Source organism: Pundamilia nyererei, unplaced genomic scaffold (genome assembly GCF_000239375.1).
Source record: "Pundamilia nyererei isolate P.nyererei 1_Seehausen unplaced genomic scaffold, PunNye1.0 scaffold00046, whole genome shotgun sequence".
NCBI lineage: Eukaryota > Metazoa > Chordata > Actinopteri > Cichliformes > Cichlidae > Pundamilia > Pundamilia nyererei.
The window spans coordinates 1620481-1646920 of NW_005187447.1; the positions used below are offsets into that span (position 1 = coordinate 1620481).

Sequence of the window (26440 nt, forward strand, 5' to 3'; positions counted from 1 at the left end):
TAGAAATAAAAGGAGTTGGTGAGTGGCTGTGAATAATACACGACCACCCCTCGGTAACACTTACTGGACATGCTCTGAACACGTTTCAGCTCCCCTCTAACAGGGACAGATGCACAAAGTGTTTACCACCTTAATACCAGCATTCACGTTAACTTTAAAGCTCCTTACAATGTCATATTACATTGTGAATTACTGAGATTTTCCTGTTAAGTGTAATATTCTACATTTCTGAGACATTTCCTTCTGAGATGTTTTTCCATACTTTATCTGCTTTAACACATTTCCAACTTTTGGGATAAATAATTTAACTCAAAACAGAAATAATATTAAGCACTCAAAAGTGAACTGAAATGGAAAAATACACAGGAAACGACCATGTCATTATCTGCCTCATGAGATTTTGGTGCAGATATTTACTGACACTCAGGAAGTCCACACAACTGAGTCAAATGCCTTGAAAAAGCACTGTTTATATTCTTAAATTCAATGTCCATATTATTTTAAAGAAACTAAAACTGGAAACTAATGGGACTTCAAATTAAAAATTGTAATTAAATAAAGTAAAAATCAACTATAATAACAACTTAGTAAATTCACCAGTCACATCCACCTATAAAAAGTTTAAAGTGGCCAGAGTCTGTAACGAAAGATTAAATCGTGACATTTTTCTGCAAAACATCTACCCAGTAAAAAGTGTTGCACTTTCACACCACTGGAGGCCTCTTAAAGGGGATTCACACCATATACGAGGCTTTATTTGCAATTATACAGTTGCTGAAATGCTTTGGAAACCCACAAATACTGACATGTAACCACAAATGGGAGGAGGAGACATACAAGAAACAGCCAGAGTCAAATATCTATATAAAAAGATTTAAATGGTCCAGCTGTCCTCAAACAGCACCATTAAGGTTTCCCTGTTTATATTGATTGGTAGAATCACAAGTGAAATCCAGTCTATCAGCTAATAGACACTGTCAAAATTTCTTCAGGCTGGCTCGGCAAAGTATTTTCTACTTGTGCAAACATGTATTTGCCATACCCAACTTCAGGTTTATTGCGAACACAATACGAGGAAAACAGAAGGACTGAGATATCCTGAACCTCAGTGACAAATGTTTCAGTATTTTTTTTTTTTATTTGATGCTTGTTCAATTAAATTCAGTTTTATTTATAGAGAGCCAAATCACAACAATTGCCTCAAGGCTCTTTGTAATGTTAGGCAAAGACCAGACAATACTACAGAGAAAACAAGATCAGATGATACTCTATGAGCAAGCGCTTGGCAACAGTGGGAAGGAAAAACTGCCTTTTAACAGGAAGAAGCTTGCCAAGACCGGCTGTGGCCATGGCAGATGTGAGGGAAGGGAGTTGGGACTAAAGACTCACAGTGGAAGAGAGCCAGAGACAAATAATAAGTAATGATTAAATGCAAAGTGGTATATGAACACAGGGAGTGTTCTTACTGTGTAAAATTAATGGAACACAGCTTGAAGTCACTGATTTCTGTTCACTTTTAGATCCTCCAGGAGATCCGTAACCGGACCATCAAAACCATGTGCAGTCACAAGAACATGCCCCACAGTGTGTGGTCACTGAGCCTCCTACAGAGGAAGACGCTGCTGCAGCATGTCCTCGTGAACGACGAGCACCGCTTCCTCTACTGCTACGTCCCCAAAGTGGCCTGCTCCAACTGGAAGAGGGTTCTGAAGGTCCTGAGCGGAGCCCTGGAAAACGTGGACGTCAACATCAAGATGGACCACCGCAGCGACCTGGTCTTCTTGTCCTCTCTGAAGCCCGAAGAGATCCGCTACCGCCTCAAGCATTACTTCAAGTTCATGTTTGTGCGAGAGCCCATGGAGCGCCTGCTTTCCGCATACAGGAACAAGTTTGGCGAGATAGAGTCCTACCAGAAAAAGTACGGCGTGGAGATCATAAAGCGTTACAGAAAGGGCCGCGCTAAGGATGCAGCTATAACAGGAGACGACGTGACTTTTGCAGAGTTTGTTCGTTACTTGTTAGACGAGGACGTGGAGCGCATGAATGAGCACTGGATGCCCATATATAACTTATGCCAACCTTGTGCTGTTTCTTATGATTTCATCGGGTCCTACGAGCACCTGGAAAGCGACGCGGAGTTTGTGCTCCAGCATGTTGGAGCGCCTCCTCATGTTCACTTTCCAGAAAGGCAAACGTGGTACAAGCCGGTCACCACGGAAACAATACACTATTATTTATGCAGCTTACCACAGAAGCTACTGAGAGAACTCCTGCCCAAGTACATTTTAGATTTTTCTCTATTCACATACCCTCTCCCCAACACAACCGCTGCACACTGTCGCCATTAAATGAGCAATGCTTTATAGTTGTATTATTATTTTTTTTTTATAGAAAACCGTTTGTACTATTTTTAAGGAACAAATTGTATTTTCAGAGCTGTTACACAGGTTTACTTGATGTCCGCGTGCCTTTTAAAAGTGCTGATTATTGGACGAGAAAGACCTGACTTCAGAACCACTAAAGCTTGAAATCAAATTCAAAAGAAAAGGTCAACCAAACCATATGTTATGTCAGCTGTTACAGTAATTATATCTGCTCAGTATACAACAATGGAAATATTAATATGGTTGCAAGACCAAACTCTGTTTTTATTTGTTGCTCTATACACTGTAGACATTAGAAAAAAAATGTTCAGTGGTTTTAGTGGGCATTCAGTGGTTTAGCAGGCTAAAACACGCACCATGTGCTGGGATGGTCGAGGGTTTCAAATCAAGCTTATTTAATGCTCAATCGCAGCCTCTCGTTGCCAGCTCCTCTCCCTCTTTGATGTAACTGAGATTATTTACCATGTAATAAAACTGAAGTTTACCTTTTCTGATGTTCATTTGCAGTTTTTAATTACTTTATTTATGAATAATTTAAGCATTGTTAAAAACATCAATAATATACATAATACAAAAAAAACCTCACACAAAATGAACACTTGCTACATGTGGTTTAAGATGGTGGGAATCACATTCATTTTTTTGGGACTTCTTTATGAAGCTTTTGTTTTTAAATCAATAGAAAATACTTAATCTACAGTGCAAGTAACACATTCAAAAAACATTGTTAGAAATGTTAGAAAAATCTTCACCTTTAGTACAAACGTTATTTATTTCAGCCCTGGTTGCCCTTTTGTTGAACGGAACAATAAAGTTTCTCTGAGGTACTCCACAGGTTAAACTGTGGTTTACAGAGGCCTTCATTTTTTATGTCCAAAGTCAAGACATCACTCACAAGCTTCTAGTGGGTTCTGACTCACTTGTCAGTGCCTTCATTTAATCTTTGTTCCAATCAATCCTTGAAGCTCACACTCCTAAAAACAGAAGGGAGGAAGAGAGGTTTTAAACACATGATAATAGTCATAATAATGGCAATAAATCAAGCCTCAACATTTTCAGCCTCAACTTAAGATCATATTGGTTTTAAATGTATTTCACATTATTTCCCAAACTGTTATGTTTATGGCTTACTTGTCTGCTGATTTATCAGCGGAGTGATCAAGAGATCGGAGGATGGAGCGTTCTGGTGAGATGTGGTGAGAGCTGCTGGAGACGCTGAGGGATGATGAGGTTTGCAGGGTTGAGAACGACAGACCCTGTCTGCGCATTTCCTGAACTGCCCTTTCACTGAGGTGAGAGAGAGAGGAGGCAACAACACAGCATCAGAATATTTGTATCTGCGGTCACGTCCTTGTAGCTGCAAAGTTGATCTGACCTGATGGGGTGATGACAAAACCCCATCAGTCTTCTACGGCTGAGGGGTAAAAATGAAGAGTGAGGTTGTTTTGGAGAATTAAATGTCAGAAATCGTTTCATCCAACTTCAAATGTATTTGACTGGCCAGTTTTTTACAGCTAAAATTAAAAACCCAACGTAATTACTCTTTTTTTTTTTTAGTGGAATGATATTTAAGACTGCTGTTACATCAGCTGTATTTACTCGCGTTATAAAGCTGCAGTAGCTGAGTGATATGATGGAATATTGCATCAATCCTGACAGATGTGGTACACTCAGGGTGAAATTTTGATAACCAGACATTCCTGGTTCAGAGTTAACATTAGGTGATTACACAAAAAATTAATAATGACATAATTTTTCCAATGCAACACACTGATATCACCTGCTCTGTATTAGTAAGTGGTTCCATGGGATGGATAGAGTTGCAAAAATACTTCTTTTTTTTTTGGCACTTTTGAGATTTTCAGTCTCATGTAATGAAAATATTGATTTCTTTTTGATTAATCTAGAAACAATTGCTGTCAGATTCATCAATAACGCCCACAGATAGACTGATAGGTTACTTTATTAATCCCAAAAGAGAAACTGCTGTTATAAGCATCACTGTAAAGACAAACAGTCGTGTAGCTCACCGCTCAAAGCGCTCAGTGGTCAGCTGCCTTTTCAGAACATCAATCTCTGTCTGCAATTGAGAGACTTTGCCGCGGAGCTGGGACACCTCCCTGGCATGCTCTGCACTTTACACAGACACACAAGTTACCAACTTGGAAGGAGATTTCTTTTAACAAGTAGAGTGAACTGGATTTATTTACGTTTTGCTGTCAGCCAAGGTGAGCCTGTCTCGTAGCACTTTCAGCTCTGACTCTCGTTCGCTGGCTGTCAGATGTGTTTGAAACTCCTTTTGCCGATTTGTGGAGAGCAGCGTCTCGAGGTTACGCACAGTCAGCCGCTCGCTGGCTAACTGCTTCTTGAGAATCTCCGCCTCTGACCGGACATCCTCCAGTTCTCCTGTAACCTAAAAACAAAAAGCAAATATCATAATTAAGTTTGAAGGAGAACAGGATGTGAACAGTTTCCTGCCAAGACCAGAAAAAACACTGTAATAAATAAGCCGGCACCACAGCAAGCCTCACCCGCTCGAGGTCCATGCTCCTGGAGGTGAGCTGACGTGCAGTGAGCTCCTTGCTCGAGTCTAGTTTGACACATAGCTCCCTAACTGAAGCCAGATCTGCGAGGAGAGCAGCCTTCTCTTCCTGTGCTTTGTGGAGCTCTTCCTCTAATCGGGACATCCCACGAACCAACGAGGAAACTTGCGCCTCGTAAGCTTGGATCGCCTGCATGTGCTTGGATAAACAGAAAAGTGAAAAAGGGTGCATTTCAGACACATTTGTTTAAAGACTGAAATTAACATTCATTTAACTTGTTTACCTAGAATAGCAGCTAGAAATGTCTCTGTAATCTTTTTCCAGTGCCACATCTCACCTGTTGGATTTCCTTTTCCTGTTGGCCGACTGCATCTCGGAGGTGTCTGCGTTCTGTGTCTGAAGAGAGCAGCTCCAGGCGGATGGAGTTGCTGAGGCCTTCAGCCTGCTGTAACTTTTGGTTCCGCTCCTCCATCTCCATGTGGGACAACCTGAACCGCTCCAACAAATCCCTGTTCTCTTGTTCCTGTGGGTCAACAGAGCTGTCAGAAGAAGGCTTCTACAAGGGCTTCCAGGTAATTATAATATGTGTAAAGCCGCAAACAAAAAATACAGGAGCACAGGGATATGTTCTTGCCTTTGTGGCAATCAGCTTCTCTACTCTGGCCACTTCAGAAATGTAAGAATGGAGCCTCAACTTGAGCTCATCCTTCTCATGTAAAGACTCTTCCATTTCTGCATGTACAGCCTGGACAAAAAAGAGGCAAGTAGCTAGTGTCACTTCTATTATTTTGGTACATGACACAGAAGACTCAACATTCATTACAGTAATTGTGATTTTTTTTTATTTACTTGGTTCTCCCTGGTCATTGTGGCTAGGTCATCTTGCAGTCTCCTGTTCTCTCGGATTGTAATTTCCTTCTCTCTCCTGAGTCCAGCCAGCTCCTCCTGAGACGCATCCAGCTGTCTCCTGAGGCTGTTCAACTCCCTCTCACGACTGTTTAACGCTCCTTGAAGCTGACTGAAAGAATTTAAAATATTGGTTCATAAAAATAAAAACTTTATTTCTTACGTTGGGTTTTTATCCTAATATTTACTTAAATAAAACCGACATTGAACCCCAAGAACACAGTACTCACGCTAACGAGCTGTCCATGTTTGTGACTGTGAGTCTCACGTCTTCAAGGGTCTTTTCCTGTGTAAATATCAAGAGTTTACCTCATTAATTTTTTAAATAACATGTTTTAGATGCAAATGCAAAGTGCATTTTAATAGAAAACCCATGTGTATTTAGTTACTGTATTTATTCCTTCCTCATGTGATTCCAGTGTATGAGTACAACTCATCATCCAAAGCCGCCTTTTTGTACAAATCCATGGTTTGCTTCTTGAGCCACAGATTAGTTCATATAATATGTTCTTTGCAAACAATAGCTAGAGTGGACACATCTCTCCATTAGTTATGTAAAAGCTTTCAGTTATAAACCGGTTCCTGTGTGACACACTCAATGTTTCGATCGTGGATTCAGTCTCAGCTTCAGACCCACTACTCCCATAATAAATCCATTAAGTTTATCCGGAGGGACAAAGAAGACAGAGCTATTTAGTTAGATCCACTCTTCTTTTGACCCAAAAGACTGGGCCACAAAACACTGAACTGGTGTATGCATACTAGGCACAGTTGACTTACACAGCGTCCAAGCACAATTCTCCATCCAGGTCCAAGTACGCTTGTGTTTCTCTCAGCATCTCAACTCCTCTCTCGTAGTTGCTCTCAATTGCACACATGGTTTTGAAAAGTGCTCTTGTAGAGCACAAAGAGGCTCATGATTTTATTTGAAATATTTTTCTTTTGGAAGTGGTTGTCTTACATGCCTCAAAGAGTTAATTATTTGACAGCAATTTTCACAGAGACAGCTGGCACAGTATCCAGCGATCACACCCGTCACAGGAACTGGACATTAGGGGTCAGATGTGAGATTTGACCTTTAAGATTTCACATATGGACATGAAATTCGATCCTTTCATAAAAGTTTGTAATCTTGAACCTTTAAAAAAAAAAAAAATAAAATAAAATACTACCTTGTTGGATAGTTCCTCCTGAAGAGCAACCAGTTTCTCAGTCTTTTGATCCACCTCATCCTGCAGAGCATCTTTTTCTTTATCCAGGGCAGAGATTGACTTGTGAAGAACAGCTACTTCCCCTTTGTGCTTGGAACTCTGCTGACTCAGCTCCCCTGGAAAGCAAACTAAAATTCAGCAAACAGGAAACAGAGCTTTACGGAAAAAGAAAAAAGCGTAATGACTGTTTCAACATATTCACCTATTCTCTCCTCAAGTTTTTCTATCTGCACATGGGAAGCATGCAGCTCATTCATCTTCACAGATAGCCTGTGCTGAGTATCAGACAGTGACTTCTCCATCTGCTCCTGTAGCAGCCTACAGACAGGCAGGGAAAATCCCATCAGCTCTCCAACAACTGGTGACAAGTATAACAATCCCTTAGTGCAGCATCAAGAATGATGACGTTTCAGATGAGGAAGTCTAAAGAACCCAATATGTTCTATTTTTGAGCTTAATACATTTTGGGTACTTTTTGTATTTGGTGTGATTAAAAATAAACAAAAACGTTGCTACTCCGTCCTATAAAAAAATCATAGATCAAGGTCATATCTTTGTGCACGAGGACAGCTTCCAACACAGCTCCCAGAAGTTCTGTTCGGACCACTCACAGAAAACCATCTGCATTGTTAGACTTGCACACAGAGCAAACATAAACTTGAACTAGAAGTTTAATGCTAAGAATCATCACTGATGATGAAAGCTGTGTATCTGGCTATGATCCAGTCAGTGACTAATGAGCAGTTTTCTTTAGAAAACCCAGCAATATCCAACCCCAGTGATCAGGAGTGCCACCAAGAGAATACTGTTTAAAGACATCCATCCATCCATCTTCATCCGCTTAGTCCGCGACCCGGCCCCGGACTAAGCGGATGAAGATGGATGGATGGATGGACATTAGATATTCACAGGGTTAGACACAGATTTACACACATTTGTATCCTCCAGGGTCAAATTTAAATAGGGTAACTTTTTGTTTTGTGAAGTGTCGAGAAACTGTTCCACTGCACCACATATATAATGTGATAAATTTGTGATACAATATTATAAAGCATTTTACAGAACTGAACTATGGCACCATTAGTTGGTTACATTATAAAGATCCTCAAGTGGAAGTGAACACCGCTGATATAACCAGCAATTCAAACCTCAGAGCATTAGACTCAACCCTCTGCTGGGCGACCTCCTCTCCATTGTGGACCATAGCAGCAGACTGAACCTTCAGCTCCTCCTCTGCAGCCTCCTTGCTCTCCTTTAGCAGGGATACTTGTGATTGGAGATCCAGTCTCTCCCGTTCCAGCTGCACTCCAAAAATATGCATGAACATTACATAATATCACAGTATAGTGAGAATTCAAGTGCTGGAAGGTTCAAATAACTAAACCTATTAAATGAAATATCCCAACTCACACTCTTTACAGCATTCTCCAGGTTAAGAAGCCTCCTCTCTTCCCCTTGTCTGTCTGTTAGAGCTGAAGTCTGTGCAACCTGCAGATACATGTGCACAGCATGTGTCTGCAGAGCTGTAACGGCGCATCAGAATCACGTGCAGATTTAAAGGCTGTATTCTTGCACTGACCTTTAACCTCTCCATCAGTGTGTCTCTTTCAGTCGTCATCTGCTCGAGCTTTGCTTCTGCTCGTTTGATCTCCTCCTGTAGTTTCACAACATTACTCGACGTATCTACTCTGCGGGTAAGCTTCAGCTCATCCTGAGTCTGAATGAAACAGAATCATATCATGTAAAAACAAAAAGATTTATTCAAATGTGTTATTGGTGCAAATGTAAAGCATCTAAAACTTACTTGTTTAAAGAGGGTTTTGAAATGATCCCTTTCATTGCTCAGGGCCTTTATATTATTTTGAATGTCCTCCATGTGCTTCTCAAAATCCAAGAGAGCAACCTTCAGCTCATCTCTTTCCTGAATTACACGAAGCAGCTCCGCTTCTGCAGCACCTCCCTGAAAATTTGATGTCATTGTTCTTTAGTATCAGTTTAACATGAAACTACCTCAATTAGAAATTTGCTAGTTTCTTTTTTATTGACTCTTACCCTGACTACTTTGGACCCAGGACTCCTGCCCCTACTTGGGCTACGGCTAGGGCTTATGTCAACACCGCCAGCTCCTCTGGCTCTTTTGTAACGCTCAGATTCTTTGCGATAGTAATCCCTCTCCTCCTCTAGACTCTTGACAAATGCATCGAGACGAGACGGAGAGCGTTCCCTTCCACAAACGCCATATTTAGTACGCATGGCCTCCAACTCCAGCACCAGCTCTTTGTCTAGGATATAACATCAAGTGCGTATATAAACACTGCAATGCATATATAGCTGCTGAGGTATTTCCACTGCTGCTCACCAGCTGCCATCATTTTCTCTACTTTGTCCTGAAGCCTGTTTTTCTCATCCTCCAAGAAATTCACGAGTCCCTCCATCTTCTCATTCTGCTCTTTGAGCTCCACCAGCTGATCTCTCAGACGATCTTTTTCAAAGTCACTTTCAGATTGCTCCTGAAGTAAATAAGTAATAGAAGTTTAAGCAAAAGGTATATTACACTGTAAAGTAGGAAATCTAGAGTTAGAACAGTGTATACTACTACTTACCCTTCTTGTCTTTGTGATAATAGCCTCCAGATCTTCGATCATTTTCTGCTGCCTTTGAATTTCTTTCTGTTGAGAAAACAGTTTGTTTTTTGAAGTCCATTCTTAATGGATGAATTACACTGAATGCTTTTAAGCCAAGAACTCCAGGATCATCACATTGCTTACTTTAGTTTCTTGTAGCTCCATGTCAGCAGTTTCCAGCACGCGCTCTTTGTCCATCTCCATTCGCTTTGCGAGGTCGTCGATGTGCGTCAGCTCTTCACACAGTTCCAGGTTCTTTAAAGACAGATTGGCTACTTCGGTGGAGGCGTCCTTTTTTTTCTGCTGCAGTCCGTCTATTTTCTGCTCCAGCGTCCTGTTGGTCTCCTGTAAGTAATCAATCTGCACACAAACATATCAAGAGATTGTACTAAACTACCAGCAACCATTCAAACCAAATTTCTTTACTCCACTTTTATGCTGTGACTGTAGAGCTTGCCTGCAGGTTAAGATGGGCGATTAGTTTTTCGTTGCTGATGTTCTGAGCCTCAAGAGAAATTATGTCATGAGGTCGGCCGCCATGAAGTGCGCCATTCAGGCGGTCAATCTCTTTGTCCCTCTCCTCCACCTAACAGAAGTGCGTTTTAAAAAATAGAGCTGATTACCTCTATGACAACTTAAAATATTCACAACGTAACAAGCACCCACTTAACATACCTGAGTATTTAAATGTTTTGCAACTTCTTGAGCATTTCCAAGGTCTAGTTTCAATTTGACAACACCTTCCTGCAACTCCTGAATTCTACACAAAAATTGGAGCGAGTCAGACAGAATAAATGCAGATACAAACATTAATAATCAACAATTTAATTAAGCAACTACAACAACTTTCAGTCACAAAAGAAAACAAACCTTCCATCTGCCAGCTGCAGTAGATCAGCTATGTACGGATCATCAGGTTGCTGCACAGGATAAGCTGATGTTGAAGACGGAGGTACTAGCTCGTCAATCTGCATTCTCTGCCGTCTGAAAGGAATACTGCGTTTTTTTCCACCTGTTAAAAGCACGAGAAGGGTCAAGATTAAATATACCTAGATGGAATATCATTTTAAGTCCACTATCTAAGAGTTTAGGCCTTACCCCTCCCCTGTCAGTACCTGGTGTCTGAACAACAGCTTGCAGGTTTTTCTCCTGAAGCTGCTGAATGCGTTCAGATTTAGCCTTGCTATCCTTCTCCAGGCAGCGAACCTTGTGCACATACTGATTATTTAAAAACTTCAGATCAGTCGTCTCATGGTCCAGTTTTCTGATGTTGGTTTTGAGCTCTGGAGCCAGACAGGAAAAAAAATGTTGTCTGTTGTGTATGCAGGTGATGAATATGAGGAAAATGATTCAAACTGTGCTGAAGAGCCAGTGCTTGCTTATTATAACGCAGTTATTACCACTAATGACACGCTCTTTCTCGTCCTTCAATTTTAGAAGCTTAAGGTGTAGCTCATTGTTTTCCCTGACCAACCGGGCATTCTCTGTCCTGTATGGCTCCAGAAGAGAGTCAACGTTTCGGTTTTCTTTCTCAGACTTCCCTGCTGACAGTTTGGCATTGCGCAGGCTTTCAGTTGTGTGGACCAAGTCACTGTAACACAAAGAAAGACATGGCTGAACTACACTGAACCACATGGTGATATTAAGAGAATGAGGGTACATGGTTCAGAGGTTTCACACCTGAAGAGTTTCTCCACAAGTGGCAGTGACTCGATTCCCAACGGTTGCCGGTAGCCCAGCTGGTCCAGACGTTTTCGCAAATTAACAAACTTCCTTTCTGCATTGCTGGTCATGGTTGGGAGCCGATATTGACCTTGGTGACTGCTATCAGCCTAATCGCAAATAAGATGACGTTAAAAGGATGTCAGTATTGTCTCACATCTGTTTGTTGCTGTTCTAAAAATGAATGTAAATTTCAGGGGATACGCAGGGGACACAGGCCCCAAAAGATTTAAAACACGTTTGCCCCTCCAATAGGTTTAATGTTACTCATCAAAGAAACATTCTCATAGAATGGGTCATGTTTATTCCCAAAATGTGTTTAGGAACTTCAAGTTCCAGACACTTTTGTGCTTCAAAACGGGCCCTTCAAGATGATTACATATGCAAGCACAATTAATCTGCATGGAACTTACATTACCTACCTATGAAAAAAAAAACCCACAAGTAAATATTTTAGAATTTTCCTGCTAAACATAAAAATACAATCACTGTCTTCTAGTTTGCCAGCTACTTTGGAGGTAACATTATTGCGTTAAACAATAAGTAACTTAACCTGATACATTTTTTGAATGTGCCAGATGATTTTAACATGAGCAGACATTTTGCTGTAACACATCTGAGTTAAGACAGGTTTATTTATCACTGATCACATTTAACCAGGTTTCCTCTCCAAATAAAGTATCAAATCAAGTTAGACCACTCCAACTTTGACATTTAGCCTGTGGCAAGAACAGCCAAGAAAACAAATTCATAAGATATTTACTAAAATGTTTATTATTCATAATTGACTGTGTTGAGTTTATAGAATGGCTAAAACAAGTTAGCAAGTCTTTTTAATGTTTGCTAACGTTAAGCAGCAAGTTTAACATTAAGCATGTTAGCTCATCAGAGACATTAGCCTTATGCGTTTATTAACACTGAGGTAACTTTTTGTTGTCGTTTTGTCGCCTGCAGTAGCCTGTTAGTTAGCAAAGCTTGACGACTAACGAGCTAGCGTTAAATCCCAGAACGATCACAGCTTGTCTTACCCTGGAAGTGCTTTCCTAGCGGCTAACGTTAGCTCGTCCAGCGTAATTCTACATCACCGACAGTAAGTTTCCATTTCCTTTGACCAATGACTTGCACGAGCCACATTATAACGTATCATATATGTTTTCTGGTAGTGTTAGACAATCTTCAATTCTGAGTTGACACGTTTCCGCGGTAAAGTGGTTTGAAAAGAGCGCCGATGGTCTCCGGTTTGGATTCGTCACCATGGAAGTAAGAGTCTAGGGGAAGTATTTGGAGCTGCGTGTTTTGTGCACCGGTGCTGCCCGTTCTGAAAGCGGACGGGTGGTGTCGACAAAGTTATTTAGCCCAAACAGTAAATATTAACGCAAGGGCGTTTCCAGATATTTTCGATCGGGGAAGGGGGTGACTAATATCAAGCAGGGGAGGACCCAACAGGAAATCAGAACATCTGAAGAGAAGAACTGGAAAACCATTGAAAAAACAGTCACAGACCGCCGGGCACAAACGTTTAATAGGCCCAGCCGACCTTTTTGTTTTTTCTGTAATTTCCTTCTTTTAGTTATATTTATCCTGGACTTTCACAGAGGTTTACAAAACACACAGCTTGCATCTTTTTCTGATAAAACTGAGAAACAACATTTCTGTGGTCCTGAGTATTATTTGCCACATTTATGTCAGGATCTTCAATTAAAAGTAAAATATCAGTTTAGCCCTGTTAACTTGTTCAACTTGGTTAATCTAATTTTAACCTTGTTACTATACTATATTTCTAATGGGTTGCTTTTTTTTGGCTCACAAAGGTTTATTTACTAGCTTTGTAATATGAATAGTTTATTTGACCAAAAAATTGGAAATAAATACTGAAATTACCAATAAAAAATTTGCTTAAATTAATACTAGAGTATTCAGTAGGAGGGTGACTATTACCATTGATGGGTTGTTTTTCCTAAACACACTGTAGTTATCATAACCAAGTAGCCTAACAGTATAAAAGTTTTAGCATAAAAAAAATAAATTACCTAAAGCAAAAGTAGTCACTACCAAGTGTATGTATATATCACTTTATTGATGCAGCTGGAGATGTATAACCTTTAAAGTAAATGTGCGCAGTACAAAATGCAATGTTTGCATTCAACTGTAAAGAAAAAGCAAAATAACACAGATATACTTTAACAAAGTATATTAAAATTTTACTTCAGTAAAGTTACACTTCACCACTGGTCCTATCCCTGCTCTCATCCAGTATCGAGAGCAAGGACACTCCCCTGACTTAACGGTAAAACAAACAGAAATGTGCGACAAATACTAGGAGGGGTTGTGCAGATGCTAATTTATTATGTACATATGGCATCAAGAAATAATAAAAATATGACAAACAAGAAGTATTTAGAGAGCTGTTGTTAAATCTCAACGAAACACACACACAAAAAAAATGCAGCAATATCCCTAGCACTGTCTTATGTACAAATTCCCTTTCATTCAAATAAAAACACAAAGAGGAAATGTTCTTAATTCAAAAAGCATTAGATGGTAGTTTGTAAATTGCTAGTGTATCTTCAGCCAGTGTGAGCCAGTAATGAATCATTAAGGAAAGGTGCATAGCAGCAAGATTAATGAGACTGAGCAATGCTGGAGAAGTACTCCAGCATGTCCTGGATTGTAAACTCCATAGTGATCCCAGAGCCAGGGTAGCACCTGCCTATGAGATCTTCAAAGTGCTTGTACTGACGGATGAACTCGTCTTGCATGGAGTGCCACACCACCTAGAGGAATAGACAGGAAGTGCAACAGTTCAGAGGCAGGAAGAGGCATGCAATGATTTTAATCCCCTAAACTGTTTTTTTCTCACCTGCAGCAGACTTTCTTCTTCACACAGATGTTTGTCCACCTTCTTATAAAGATTGTCGAGTCCCTTTTTCACCTCTTTACCAGGATACTCTTTGATTACTTTTCGCAGCTCTTGCTTGTTGAAGGCCAGCTGATAGCTCACCTCCTCCTCACGAACACCCTGGGCTACACGTGCTTCAACTCCTTCAAAGAAATGCTGCAAGCGAGATGACAGTTTGCCTGTTATGAAACTCTGCTTATATTCGTAATACTCCAACTCAGGCTAATAAAGATGACTGAATTTTGTGGTCACTTTAACTCTTCTCACATTCAGTTTTTCTAGAGGCTGGCCCAGAGAATTGATTACGTAAGACTGTAGATGGTCTGTGTATTTGTGCTTGGCCTCTCGTCTCTCTGCATCCAGGCAGGAAATCTTTAGACGTGACAGCGTAGAAAAGATGTGGTGGAAATTCTCCATCATCACGACATCTCGTGGTGTTTTCTGGCTTTCATTGGCAACCTTCTCCACTGAGAAGACAATAAACAAGTCAGAAATTCCAGGACACCACATCAACTTCACACGATCCTTTTCCAATAAATAAGAACTTGCTTAATGATCAGTGGTCTCACCGTTCATGAAGACGGCCCTGATAAGCTTAACGTAAGCTTTGTCCAGGTCTCCTCGACGCTCTGCATTGCGAAATATGGTTTCAGCCAGTTCAGCGAATTCCTCAAACCCAGTGACAAAAGGCAGGATACCAACTTTGCTCTTCTTGGATATCTTAAATTCCTCCATTTGTCGGATCTGATTAGACTGTAAAAAAAGAAAAGAAAGAAAGTTAAAATGTATTCCCAAATTCAGCCCAGCAATGACTCCTTTGACTGAAAACAAACAAATAAACAACAACACTAGTAATTTCCCACAGGCCCTGGATTATCACAGAAAATGACTTCTGAGTAAAATTTTGCTTGGCCTTTTCACAAAATGATACTACTGTTATGATTTTTGAGGAGTAGATCGCTATAAATAAATTTCTCAGCATCAGAAAACTACACTTTGCCTTTATGACTTCATTGTAAACTCACGTGTTTGGTGTCACAACACTGAATGCAATATCCAGGCATGAGTAGCCGTGCTGCACAACCATTCCTGACCCACAGTCACCCAGCTGCAAGGCTTTCTACCACTTTAGTGACTCCAGGTTTAAGGCACGTTTGTGTTGCCCTTACCTTTCAGACCCAGAAACTTTGTCCCTCTTTTATACTATTTTGTGGAGTTTGCATGTTATCCCTCCAGCCTTTTTGATTTTCCTTCACCTACTTTCACTTCTTCCTACAAGCCAAAGATGTGTTTGTTAAGTGGTGATTAAAAATTGGCTGGAAGTGTGGATGTCAGAGCGTGTTTCTGTCTCTGTCTGTTGGCTCTTCGATTGACTGGCGAGTTTCCAGAGTGTACCCCGCCTCTCCTCCTGTGACAGCTGGGATAATCTCCAGCCCCCCCCCAATGACCCCGAGTTGCTCGTGGGTCTGGAGTTGGATAAGCAGTTAAGAAATTAGACAGACACATAGTGTGGCAGCCTTCAATAAACCTACATAATATTCCTTAACCAGACTTGAATTTAGTGATGTCAACAACAACAACAAAAAAAGGCACTACTCACAATGCATTTGTCAAAGTTTCTCTTGACAGTCACCAGCACATTTCCCAAAGTTGTGCTGAGATAAGAGGCCGGGTCAACGTTCTCAGCTGTCCACACATGGTGACTCATCTTCACCAGCATGTACAGAGAGTGGAAGCTGTCAATCTTGTCGCCCAGAGCGATGAGGCTGTTGAGCTCTGTCTCGATGCTCTGGAAGATTTTATTCATCATCAGCCGCACTATATCTTTCCTGGAAATTGAAAAAAGAAGCGAACAATTGCATTTAAAAAAAAAAAAAAAAAATTACATCAGAAATGTTAGCAATGATCTGCAAGAACTCACTCTGATGACAAGGAGTGTTTGTGTTCTGCCTGGGGAGGCTTTTTAGATGGCAAGCTTCCATCGAAATCCTCCGTCTCTGGCTGACAGGACAAAAGAGATCAAACATGACAAACCTAAACAAACATCTGTGGATGCATATATGAATGACACTGGATCTGATAACACGCTAGCATCTGTCATCACTGTTTTATTCTACGCTTTCAGGACAAACAAATGCTCCAGTTTCAGATGCTACCACACAAGTACAAGCACTGCTATTGTTGTGAAGTATTATAATTTATTTAGATGACATTTGATCTTTCTGTTACAGCCATTTCCAGTATGTGATCAAAAAAAAATACCTGTGCGAGAGGGGGTGCAACTGTCAAATGCTGCTGCAGCTTGAAAAACTTGCTGATGAAGTCTTGTTCTGCAAGACACAAAGGCTCCAGCTCACTGAGGACCTGCTCAAATATCTGCAGAGACAAAAATAAATAAATAAATAAATAAATGTAATTTCTCAGGATGTACACACATGTTGCTTTATTTCCACTCCACTTAAATTTCTGGTAGTGTTACCTTGTCGAACTTGGTCCTGTCGGCCACATCGAGGTCAGAAGCGGACATGTTGCCCATGTCCAGTAGTGATGAAGACTGGGAACGCCGGCTGTTGGAGCCCTGCACTGTGAGCTTATTCAGGCTTGAGGTAGAGCCTGTCAGCTTCCCAGAGCTGCCATGTAGGCCTAATGTAGCACAACAAATATGGTATGAGTTAATGGCTATGTTTTGTGGGAAGGCTAATACAAGTCAGTTTTCCAAAAATTCTAAAGTGAAGGAATCCAACTTAACATCAAATTAAATGGTTAGATTTTTGGCATTTGTTACAGAATGTGTGGTAATGTACTGTGATGATTTAGCCCAACCAACCAGGTACAGGGTGAGGTAATGGCTTGTATTGGAACAGCAAAGGGGTTTGATCAGAGGATTCATTTTAGTACAGCCATGTAGTGATCAGAAGCACAGTTGAAAATTGACAGTGAAACAGCTCCATTTCAAATGTCGTACTTACTTTCTGTTTCCTGTTTGAGTGCACTCTCTTTCCGCGGAAGCGTAGCTGCAGCCAGTTAGAAAGGCGGGCATCAAAGACAGACACAGGTTAGGCTTAATACATGCAGCATGGGAGGGGTAAGGCTAGATGTTAGATGTACACATATGCTGACGTGCACCACAGTGACTTAGGTAGTAGCTCGAAAAAACCTTTGGAAAACAAAGTCTTTGTTTTTGTTTTCAGAAGGAAAAGCTAATACAGAGTGCAGAAAGCAGAGTCCTATAAATCTGCCAAAACCTAAGCTCATCCAGGGGTTCTGTGCAGATTATACATATTGAGAAACAAAGCATGTAAAGGCCCTGTGCAAAGGGAAAAGGAGACATTACTGAAAGACAAACTTTGGATGCAGGCATAAGATTATAAGATGGAGAAGCCTGCAACAGCAAAGATGGTGGTATAAGAATAATTTCAGGGGAAAAAAGCTATTTATAATCTTATTTTAAAAGCTAAAGCACATAAATCTTCAAGTGTTTTGTTTTTTAAAATCATATTCAACTGGTGATTCTACAGATGCAGTTTTTAATGCTGCCATGATCATTAGATAAAGCTTCAAAATAACTGTCCAAATAAGTGTCTAGAGGGATTATCAAGAAGGCTGCAGAGCTGAGACCTGTTCTAAAAAGATTTTGGTAATGCTTTTGGTACCAGGCATGGTGCAGAAATGTTTGTAAAGGTGTGAGAACATAATATAAGAAGAGGATAAAACAGTCAAGAAATGCAACAAAATTCATTCCTTTTGAGTGAACTACATGATGGAAGACAAGCATAGTTCATGTTAAGTTTAACGTGGGAATCATAGCGCTTACCAAACTTGCCCTTCGGGTCTTTGGATGTACCCGCCATTTTTATTTTGGCAACTTCAAAGAACTCTTTGATTTCTCGCTCATACAGTTTGCTCATATATTCAACATATGTCTGTAAAAAATGAGAGAATATTTGTTAAGATTTACGACTTGTTACAGCTAAAATGTGTATTAACATTTTGGAAAACATACATTCTAGGAAAGCATTATATTATACTAAGAATCATGTGCTCTCTCCTCTTTTCTTTGCTTCTAGTTTATTTCTTAGTCTTTTTTAACCACTCTCTGCTTATTTAATTGTATTATGATGCTCACGAATGTCTGCTGTAGTATCCAAACCCCACAAAAAGCACACTTCCCAAAATGTCAAACTGTTTCTCAAGTATTTTCGCAAAGTAACACTGCACTGACCCTCGACAGGCCTTCGTACTTCTCCCTGTGTGTGTTCTTCAGCCACTCCATGAGCTTGGCGTAGCGCAGTAAGTCCCTGTGGAGAGGGCTGTGTTTGGGCAGGGTCAGCTCAGCTGTGTGCTGTGACAGGGTTGAGCTCTGGTCATGGCCCTGAAGATCACAGTGAGAACAGATAATCATTAGCAGTATATTCACCAGAAGTATACATTACAGGAGAAAAGTTATAATATGCATTTTTCCATATATGCACGCAAACACATGTTATGCAAAAGGAAGACTTGGCCTGCTTCCTCTTACAATCATCTGAAGCATTACCTTAGTGTACTGGATATCCAAATGATGTTAAAGTAAATAATCTAAGACAGTCTTACACTCCAGAGCCACCACATTCTCAGCCAACTTCCTGAACTGCATCTCTTTTGATACCGAACTGATGTTCTTCCCACTTTCCCCTAAGCTTGTTCAGTCTCTTCAAGACATGCACGCAGACAGGCACAGCATCTTATGAGATGAGACTATTAGCAAAGAAGCCACGTTAGCACACAAACATAATGAGCCCTGAGCCGAGGCATTTGCCAGAGGAGGAGGAGGATGGACAGAGCCTCTTCAGCTTTGAGATCAAATGTGAGATGTTCAGTAGTTAGAAATATATCCCATGCAATACATAATGTGCTATGGTGAAAAGCTTGAGCTCTCATGGCATGTATGTTTGAGTTATATGTGAGAATTCAAACATTAGCAAAATGGGGCACGTGGGGGTTGCTGTGAGGGTACTCACTGGAAGTGACAGACAGGAGGACCTATAGAACTGAGGGATGGTCATTTTGAAGTGACTGAAGTGGTTGAACTGACACAGAGACAAAGAGCAGAGTGGGATGATTCAAAGTGGGATACACAGAGAATCAAGGATAGGTGAAGGGAGACGATACAAGGAAGCCCAGGAAGTAAGTCTTAACTAAACAGAAAGCTCAGTAGAGGAGAAAGAGAGAGACAAAGAGCTTGGAAAAGCAAAGGATAGACTGATGTGCTCCATTTCACAGCAGGCCAGGGACGAGGATACCAAAACATTTCATTATTAAATCTGCTTACACTACTTTGTTCAGCCAAACATTTACGAAACCAACAAATTTCAACGTTATCAGTACACCTTGTTCAATTTCACAGTTCAGTAGTGCTGGGGGATTCAAGAGACATTTATTCTGATGAGATTTTCCTTCTTTAAATGTTTAGAATAAGACAATGAAAATATATTCCTGACCAAGCTATGCCTGTTACCTGATGAACAAACACATTGTTGAGATGATTCGTGAGGCGGCGAGCAAAGGTGTCTCTCAGTTCAGCAAACAGGAGCTGTTGCTGGTTCACAGCCATGAGTTTTTCATGGCCTGCAGAAAGAAAACAACAAGACTTTAATCTCATTACTTGTTTTTTTTAAAGAGCACCGGCTCATCAACCCAGTCAGCAAGTAATCAAGAAAACGTCATTTTTAAACTTACCTGGTCTGAGAGCCACATTCATACACTGCAGGAGAGCCTCAGAGGCATTGATACAGGCCTCTATACCTTTAGGGGATGTCAGATCTCCCTCCTGTAAGGCCCTGATGTGTCCCTTTGATAAGTCCATGTAGTTCTACACAAGGAAAACAAAATGAAAGTCACAAATCAAAGTGTCGTTGTCTAGCAAAATCTAAATTTGGTTGAAAGTAGAATTGCTCAACTGATCCTCAAGTGGCCTTTTTAGACTGGTTCTAAAAGTGAATTTCATAAACGCAACCTTTTGAACTTTATCAAGTCCTAAAAATCAGGAGTGTGTCTGCTTTGACTATGAAGTGGACATGGGTGGCTTCACCTTAATTTTACTTGTCGTGTGATTAACTGAACTAAAAAGGCGCCCCAAAAGACTTTTTGTACGTTACTTCACTACTTCTTCTTCCTCTGAAAAACAACATGGCCATTCCCCAAAAAGTTTTAAATTTCCAATACCCTCAGATCCACTGAGGCTTAAAGTTTGCTGCTTATTTTGGAAAACATTTTAATGTGCTTCTTACCACTAAGAACTGGATCTCATCCAGTAGTTTGCCATTGTTGGTGTTGCTGATCTGGATGAGACGATTGCTCTGTGAGATCTGGTCCATTTGCTCCTTCACACTCTGGAGCATCTCTTCATAGCTGCTCAGCTTGCCCTCGATGGTGTCCACCTCTCCCAGTGCCTCATCCAGCAGCTGCATTAGGATATTGACCTGCTTCTCTGATGCCATGATGGACTGAATGTTGGCCTTATTGTAAGAACAGATAAAGAGATATAATTACTATCATTTTCTTTCATTATTAATGAGAGTGGTTTTAGGTCATTAAACAGATGTCACCCTTAAAAATGGACAATGAACTGGCTTTACTCACCCCATCTAAAACCTGAAGCTCCTTGAAGAGCTTCTCAGCAAAAGCCTCTGCATTGGAGATGGCGTACTCGCATGTCACCATCATGCTCTCAATGTCTTGCTCTTCACGGGTGCTGAGTTCCTGGTATTCATCCAGAGCATCCTCATCTCCCCCTGCAACACTCTGGCTCTCACCACTTGGCACAGACTCTAAGCCCAGGAGAAGAGAACAAAAACATGTGCAAGACATAAGTAGAGTGGCAAAGTTCAAAACACATGATATGGCATCTTCAGACTCAATCCAGTTTTCTTCCATTATTGAAAGAACATCTACAGGCACAATTACACTGAGTAAGGGATACCCAGATCTTTCATGGTTTTAAGAGTAAAGCTGTACTTATTATGTATGAGTGATGAAAGCGTAGAATGACTATGAGCAACAAATGAAAAACAATATTAGATAGTGGCAGGAGGTTGAAAATATGAAGCATGTCTATCAGCTTCCAAGTAAAGAAATTACTGTAATAATTAATCTGTATGCTGAAACAACTGAACTAACAATGTACTTTACTTCTTTTAGCTCCAATTAAACTACAGGTGTGCATTAAATAGTGTGGGATATATTACTAAGGTTATATACTGACATATCCATATGTATGAAAAGGGACAATTCACAGCAAAATCAAATATAAATATTTTCACTCTGGCCTCTAGAGTGCGACTTGCCCAGTTTTGGAGATAAACAGCTGTAGAGATGCCTTGAGGAGCTCAGGTAACAACATAAGTACATTTTAAAACTCTGCATCAATATCTTTCCATAGTATTATGATCCAATTACTTAAAAAATGTACCCACCAGGTTAAGAGCAGTTTCATGTAGGAACTATTTTCAACCTGCTAAACTACACCCAACAAAAGGAAGTACACACATAGTCATGAGAAGAAGTTCATGCTCAAGGCTCAAGAAAATGACACAGGATCTACACATGAAAGGAGACCTATTATACTTTCCTACGATTTTCAGATGTGGCTACTCATTAAGAAAGGTTTCAAATAAGTCAGTCAGTATATAAACGCGAGAAAACCCAATAAACCAAAGGCTCATGCTTCAACCTGCTTGCTTTTAAGTACATTTATGCTCAATTAAGAGGGTTTTTTTTACTCTTGTATCTCTATGATGTCAAATAGAAGTAAGAGTGCTTGGTCAGTATAGACAGCAAAAAGCAAATAGTCCCAACATCAAACTGTTTATAACGCTTGTTTTTTTTTTTTGAGTAATTGGCTCATGATTTCTAGAAAGAGGTATACTGCTGAGTGTTTCAAAAATATTCTGTGCACATCAAAGTTCACATGATATCTAGTTCAATTATAATCAAGAGAAGACTGGTTATTTCCTCCAAAACTGAGTCCTTGCATTCCAATTTTTTTAGTTCAGGGTTGTTGTGGAGCTGGAGCCTATTCCAGCTGTCATAGTGCGAGAGGTGGGATAACACATAGAGACATACAACTATTCACACTCAAATCCACACCTATGGCCAATTTAGAATCACCAATCAACTAAACATGCATGCTTTTGGACTGTGTGAAGAAATCAGAGGTACAGAGAACCCACACAGGTGCAAGGGAAGCATGCAGATTTAATTCAAACACGCTCTTGCTCTAAGGCGATGGCACTCAAAACAATATAAACAGATACACAGCTACAGGCCAGAGGACAAGTATGTAAATTTGATTTTGATACAAACAGTCATTTTAATGTGGAACGAACATGGGAAACAAGGAGATTAAAAACATGATCTAAATGTCTGTAGACAAACAAAATGAATCATTTCTATTTACTTTCTAAGGACAACAAGCCAAATAGCAGCAGTTTTAAGGAGGTGAAAGTCTCTGGTGAGAATGGTGGTTTGATGTAATGAAAACACATGAGGAACGAGGAGGGGGAAGTTAAGTCCTACCAACCTTCCGCTTTAGGAAGTTCTGGCCAGAGAAAGTTAAAGAGAAAAAAGTGAGAATAAAGAAAGACTTTAACACAGAAAACCATACCACAAACCAGGAAACAGAGAAGAGGCAGAATCTTTTTGAAAACATGCCATTAAAAATTTTACTTAAAAAGAAAAATCCAGGTGGAATTCTCACTTCCATATTAGATTACCTCAAATATGTGCACTCTAGTGTCAACGGCAGTGGTTTGAGATAAACAGACACACCTTTAAGCAAATGCAATCAAATTGTAGCAAGAGGCATGCCGTCACAGGGATGGCTAATGGTGGAGTATTTATTTACGCACCTTCAAGCAGCTGAGAACTGACATTCACAAACTCCACCTTCTTCCTCAGATAACGCTGGTTCAGCTTCCAGATGCAGGAAATGAAGGAGTTTTTTTCAGCTGTACTGCTGGCCACCCACCGGTAAACTTTCTCAAAATGAAGATCAAACTCAGGATTTTCCTAAACCATAAAAGTAAAAAACAATATCAGCTTTGAAAACATGTTTTCTAAGTGAAAACACAAAAAAAGGTCAGAGAAATGTATTATTTCTCACCTTGCTTGCATCTTTGGCATCTACTTCTGTCAAGTCTCTGAGCTCCCAGGTCTGCTGTCGCTTGTAGAAGTCCCCCTTGTCCGATTTTTTCACTTTTACTACTTTAACCTGGACAGGCCTCTCTGTGGTAACTGGAAGAGCAAAAAAAAACAATTACTTAAAAAATTACTTCAAAAGGCTTCTTATCCTTACACATTATTTACAGCCATTTATATGGTGACTACCTGTAGCACACAAGAAGCAGTTCTTCTTCTTTTTTCCTGCTTTGCAGACGTTAACAATGCCAAGGAGACGCTCATCATTGGGTGTGAAGATGTCCCTCTGGAGAGCATGCTTTATGGCTGTCATGATGGATGCTGTCATACAGAGACCATGACATAAATAAATGCTTCTTTCAACTTCAGGTACTTGGAAAGTTAAAGCTGGTTGTCTGTTTTAGGGACTTTGAATGGTTATCCACACCTTAATTTCATCCTGAGTGGACTACTTGAATAGATTTTATTCAAGTGTCAGTCTGTCACTGCCTGGGTGACTACAGCAGGTCCAAAACACAGCAGCTTGGCCCAAGCAAGTTTTTTTTATTGGATGTTTCCTAGAAGCACATTGTTGCTTTTTAAGAAAAATGCTATATAAATAAAGTTAATCATTTCCTTCATACAGAAAATTTTGGTGATTGCCCCAAAGAAGTTTAGCCTTTCCCAAAGAGGTTTTTATACTCTTTTGGGAAATTTTTGTGTATCAAATGGTAAGAAATAACAGGATGCACACTGCAGTTCAATAATGTAACATCATTTCACTGCCTTAACTATAACTGACGTGCCAAAAAAAATGATAAGTAGTATCATATAAAAATTATTTGATTTTGATATTATTTTATATTTATTTCACATTTATATATCCTGTATTTATCGAGGTAAAAAGTATAACTGACACTAAAAATGCCTTTTCCAAGACAGTTCCATAAAGATCTTTTAATGTAGAAGACGGAGTAGGTACAATAGTGCAAAGTCATCAGGATACTAGAAAAACTGATTTCTTTATTTTATATATAGTGGTGTGAAAAAGTGTTTGCCCCATTCCCAATTTACCATTTTCTTGTAAGTTTGTCACGCTTAAATGCTTCAGATCATCAAATACAATTAAATATTGGACAAAGATAATATAAGTAAACAAAATTCAGTTTCTAAATGAAGGTGTTTATTATTAACTGGTTGGGCCACCCTTAGCAACAACTGCAATCAAGTGTTTGCAATAACTGGCAGCAAGTTTTACAGCACTGTGGATTACGGTAATTTTGCCCCACTCATTGTTGCAGAATTGTTGTAATTCAGCCACAATCGGATTCAGGTCAGGAGTTTGACTAGACCAAAGTCTCAAGTTTGTTTTTATTAAGCCATTCAAGGGTGGACTTGCTGGTGTATTCTGGATTGTTATCCTGCTGCAGAACCCAAGTGGACTTTAGCTTGAGATCACGAACAGATGGTCGGACGTTCTCCTTCAGGATGTTTTGATAGAACCATGAATTCTACTGTCCATTTACCACAGCAAGTCTTCCAGATTGTGAGGCAGCAAAACAGCCCCAGACCGTCACACCACCATCACCACATTTTACTGTTGGTATGATGTTCCTTTTCTGAAACGCTGTGTTACTTTAAGCCCAATTAAGATCAAAATGAGCGGTGGTCAAGATGTACATTTAGTTTCATATCCCTGATTGAAGAGGTTACGTCAATGCACATAAATAGTCGCTTTGTGTCTTTGTGCATTTCTAACGCTGACATATTTAAAGGACGTCGATTAAAACTACAACACAGTGCCCCAAAAACTAAAATAAACGTGCTTTCGAGGCAGCTGGTGAATACTGCAGCCCCGAACCCAGAGACATCGGTGACCCTTCCTGCTGTCCTCTCTGTCGGTTAGCGTCTGTTAGCTGGACAAAGCTAGCTGCTGCTGTTAGCATAAATGACGCCGGTTGCATAAACCAGGCGAAAAGAGTGCGTACACCCGCGAAATACTCGTATAAACCACTGTCAGGGTTTTTATTCAAAATGCACTCTTTGTCCATTTTAACAGAGATATAATACAATAGCGGTTACCTTGTTTTTTCAGCCCTCCAGCCCTACGAAGCACCGCCCTCTTACTTCCTGGTCCTCAGATGGAGCGGTCATGTGACAGCAACATCCTCCTCCACAAGCAAACGCTAAAAATAACACTACATTCAGGTGCAATTGTTTAACAGTTGCCCCTCGTAATATAACAGATCTCCTCGCTACAGAAGTGTAGATTTGTTCTTTATTGTCGTTGAGTCCTGTCCCACATGTTGACGCAATGTCCCACGCACTTTTCTAAAGACAGGTGTTTTTTTTTATCCTGTGCATTTGAAGGGAGGGAGTTTTATTATAGCCTACAGACGAATGTTAGTTTATCTATTGCCATACTCATCTGGTAAAATTACAAGTCAACAAAAAGTCACAAGCTTTTCAGATTTTGGTGAATGCGGTGGAAATACCACGTAGAAAGTCTTGAAAGCACACATGGAATCACGTGGAACCCAATTTAGTGCCTTGAAAAAAAAGTGCAGATAAATACATAGTTTGTCTGTTTGTTTGTTGTTTTTTTTCCAATTCAATTCAATTTTACTTATACAGCACCAAATCACAACAATAGTCACCTCAAGGTGACTATTGGGTGCTAGTAAGGTGCTAGTAAGGTAGACCCAGTAGCGGCTTTTGATACGGGCGACACGAGCGGTTGCCCGGGGCGACATCACGGGCATCGGCAAAAAAATTAAATTAAAAAAAAAAAATGCTCGTACTCATGCTGCCCCGACATTATGTCAGCGCATATTGGGTACGGCATAGGCACCGATCGGTTTTCTATCGCCCATTTGCTGGGAGTAAGGGCGCGGCACAGGGAGGAGAGGGCGGGGCGGCGAGGGGATTCTCTGGCTGGCCGGAGCAGCATCTAATAACCAACTCGCAAAATAAAACAAAATAAAAACAAACCAAC

At 40.3% G+C, this 26440-nt stretch overlaps 3 protein-coding genes across 8 annotated transcripts in view; 1 reads left to right on the top strand and 2 right to left on the bottom strand.

Annotated features, from left to right (window-relative positions):
• The window catches only part of chst14 (carbohydrate (N-acetylgalactosamine 4-0) sulfotransferase 14), a 3775-nt gene extending 902 nt beyond the window's left edge, over positions 1–2873 (top strand). Inside the window, exon 2 of the mRNA XM_005732281.1 lies at positions 1521–2873. Within this exon, the coding sequence (XP_005732338.1) occupies positions 1521–2348 (828 nt within the window). The 3' untranslated portion in view covers positions 2349–2873. The remainder of the gene's footprint in view (positions 1–1520) is intronic.
• Positions 2874–3283: 410 nt separating this feature from the next.
• cep135 (centrosomal protein 135) lies at positions 3284–12689 on the bottom strand. Of its 3 annotated transcripts, XM_013910627.1 has the most exons (26): positions 12419–12689; positions 11349–11500; positions 11069–11259; positions 10784–10951; positions 10539–10680; positions 10344–10428; positions 10126–10254; positions 9813–10028; positions 9648–9713; positions 9404–9554; positions 9097–9326; positions 8849–9004; positions 8624–8761; positions 8455–8532; positions 8193–8344; positions 7247–7362; positions 7006–7160; positions 6064–6119; positions 5777–5945; positions 5562–5672; positions 5265–5450; positions 4916–5125; positions 4595–4797; positions 4415–4519; positions 3516–3671; positions 3284–3358 (listed from the first exon to the last, which is right to left on the bottom strand). In XM_013910627.1, exons 2-26 carry the CDS (start codon positions 11459–11461, stop codon positions 3337–3339), a joined length of 3504 nt encoding a protein of 1167 aa, XP_013766081.1. In that variant the 5' UTR covers positions 11462–11500; positions 12419–12689; the 3' UTR covers positions 3284–3336. The 3 variants fall into 3 exon arrangements, with proteins under 3 accessions (XP_013766081.1, XP_013766082.1, XP_013766083.1); XM_013910628.1 differs by lacking the exon at positions 3284–3358 and having other exon boundaries at positions 3512–3671; XM_013910629.1 differs by lacking the exon at positions 3284–3358 and having other exon boundaries at positions 3608–3671; positions 4415–4514.
• Positions 12690–13448: 759 nt separating this feature from the next.
• exoc1 (exocyst complex component 1) lies at positions 13449–25659 on the bottom strand. 4 transcript variants are annotated; one of them, XM_005732284.1, is made up of 20 exons: positions 25528–25659; positions 23656–23787; positions 23432–23562; positions 23178–23337; positions 22850–22867; positions 20911–21098; positions 20559–20786; positions 20008–20140; positions 19787–19896; positions 18512–18661; positions 18104–18212; positions 17259–17303; positions 16769–16932; positions 16552–16665; positions 16211–16290; positions 15890–16118; positions 14859–15042; positions 14557–14756; positions 14251–14445; positions 13449–14164 (listed from the first exon to the last, which is right to left on the bottom strand). In XM_005732284.1, exons 2-20 carry the CDS (start codon positions 23777–23779, stop codon positions 14012–14014), a joined length of 2715 nt encoding a protein of 904 aa, XP_005732341.1. In that variant the 5' UTR covers positions 23780–23787; positions 25528–25659; the 3' UTR covers positions 13449–14011. The 4 variants fall into 4 exon arrangements, with proteins under 4 accessions (XP_005732341.1, XP_005732343.1, XP_005732342.1 ...); XM_005732286.1 differs by lacking the exon at positions 17259–17303; XM_005732285.2 differs by lacking the exon at positions 22850–22867 and having other exon boundaries at positions 25528–25658.
• Positions 25660–26440: the final 781 nt, after the last annotated feature.

Excerpts from the sequence above, each read along its gene's own strand:
- cep135 (XM_013910627.1), bottom strand. The coding sequence starts at position 11,461 with ATGACCAGCAATGCAGAAAGGAAGTTTGTTAATTTGCGAAAACGTCTG. Across the intron at positions 10,255-10,343 it reads CAAAACATTTAAATACTCAG|GTGGAGGAGAGGGACAAAGA; the intron begins GTATGTTAAGTG and ends CACTTCTGTTAG. Across the intron at positions 7,161-7,246 it reads AAAACTTGAGGAGAGAATAG|GGGAGCTGAGTCAGCAGAGT; the intron begins GTGAATATGTTG and ends TTTGCTTTCCAG.
- exoc1 (XM_005732284.1), bottom strand. The coding sequence starts at position 23,779 with ATGACAGCCATAAAGCATGCTCTCCAGAGGGACATCTTCACACCCAAT. Across the intron at positions 15,043-15,889 it reads GAAACTTTGACAAATGCATT|TCTAATCAGATCCGACAAAT; the intron begins GTGAGTAGTGCC and ends CTTTTTTTACAG. Across the intron at positions 14,165-14,250 it reads AAGAAGAAAGTCTGCTGCAG|GTGGTGTGGCACTCCATGCA; the intron begins GTGAGAAAAAAA and ends CTATTCCTCTAG.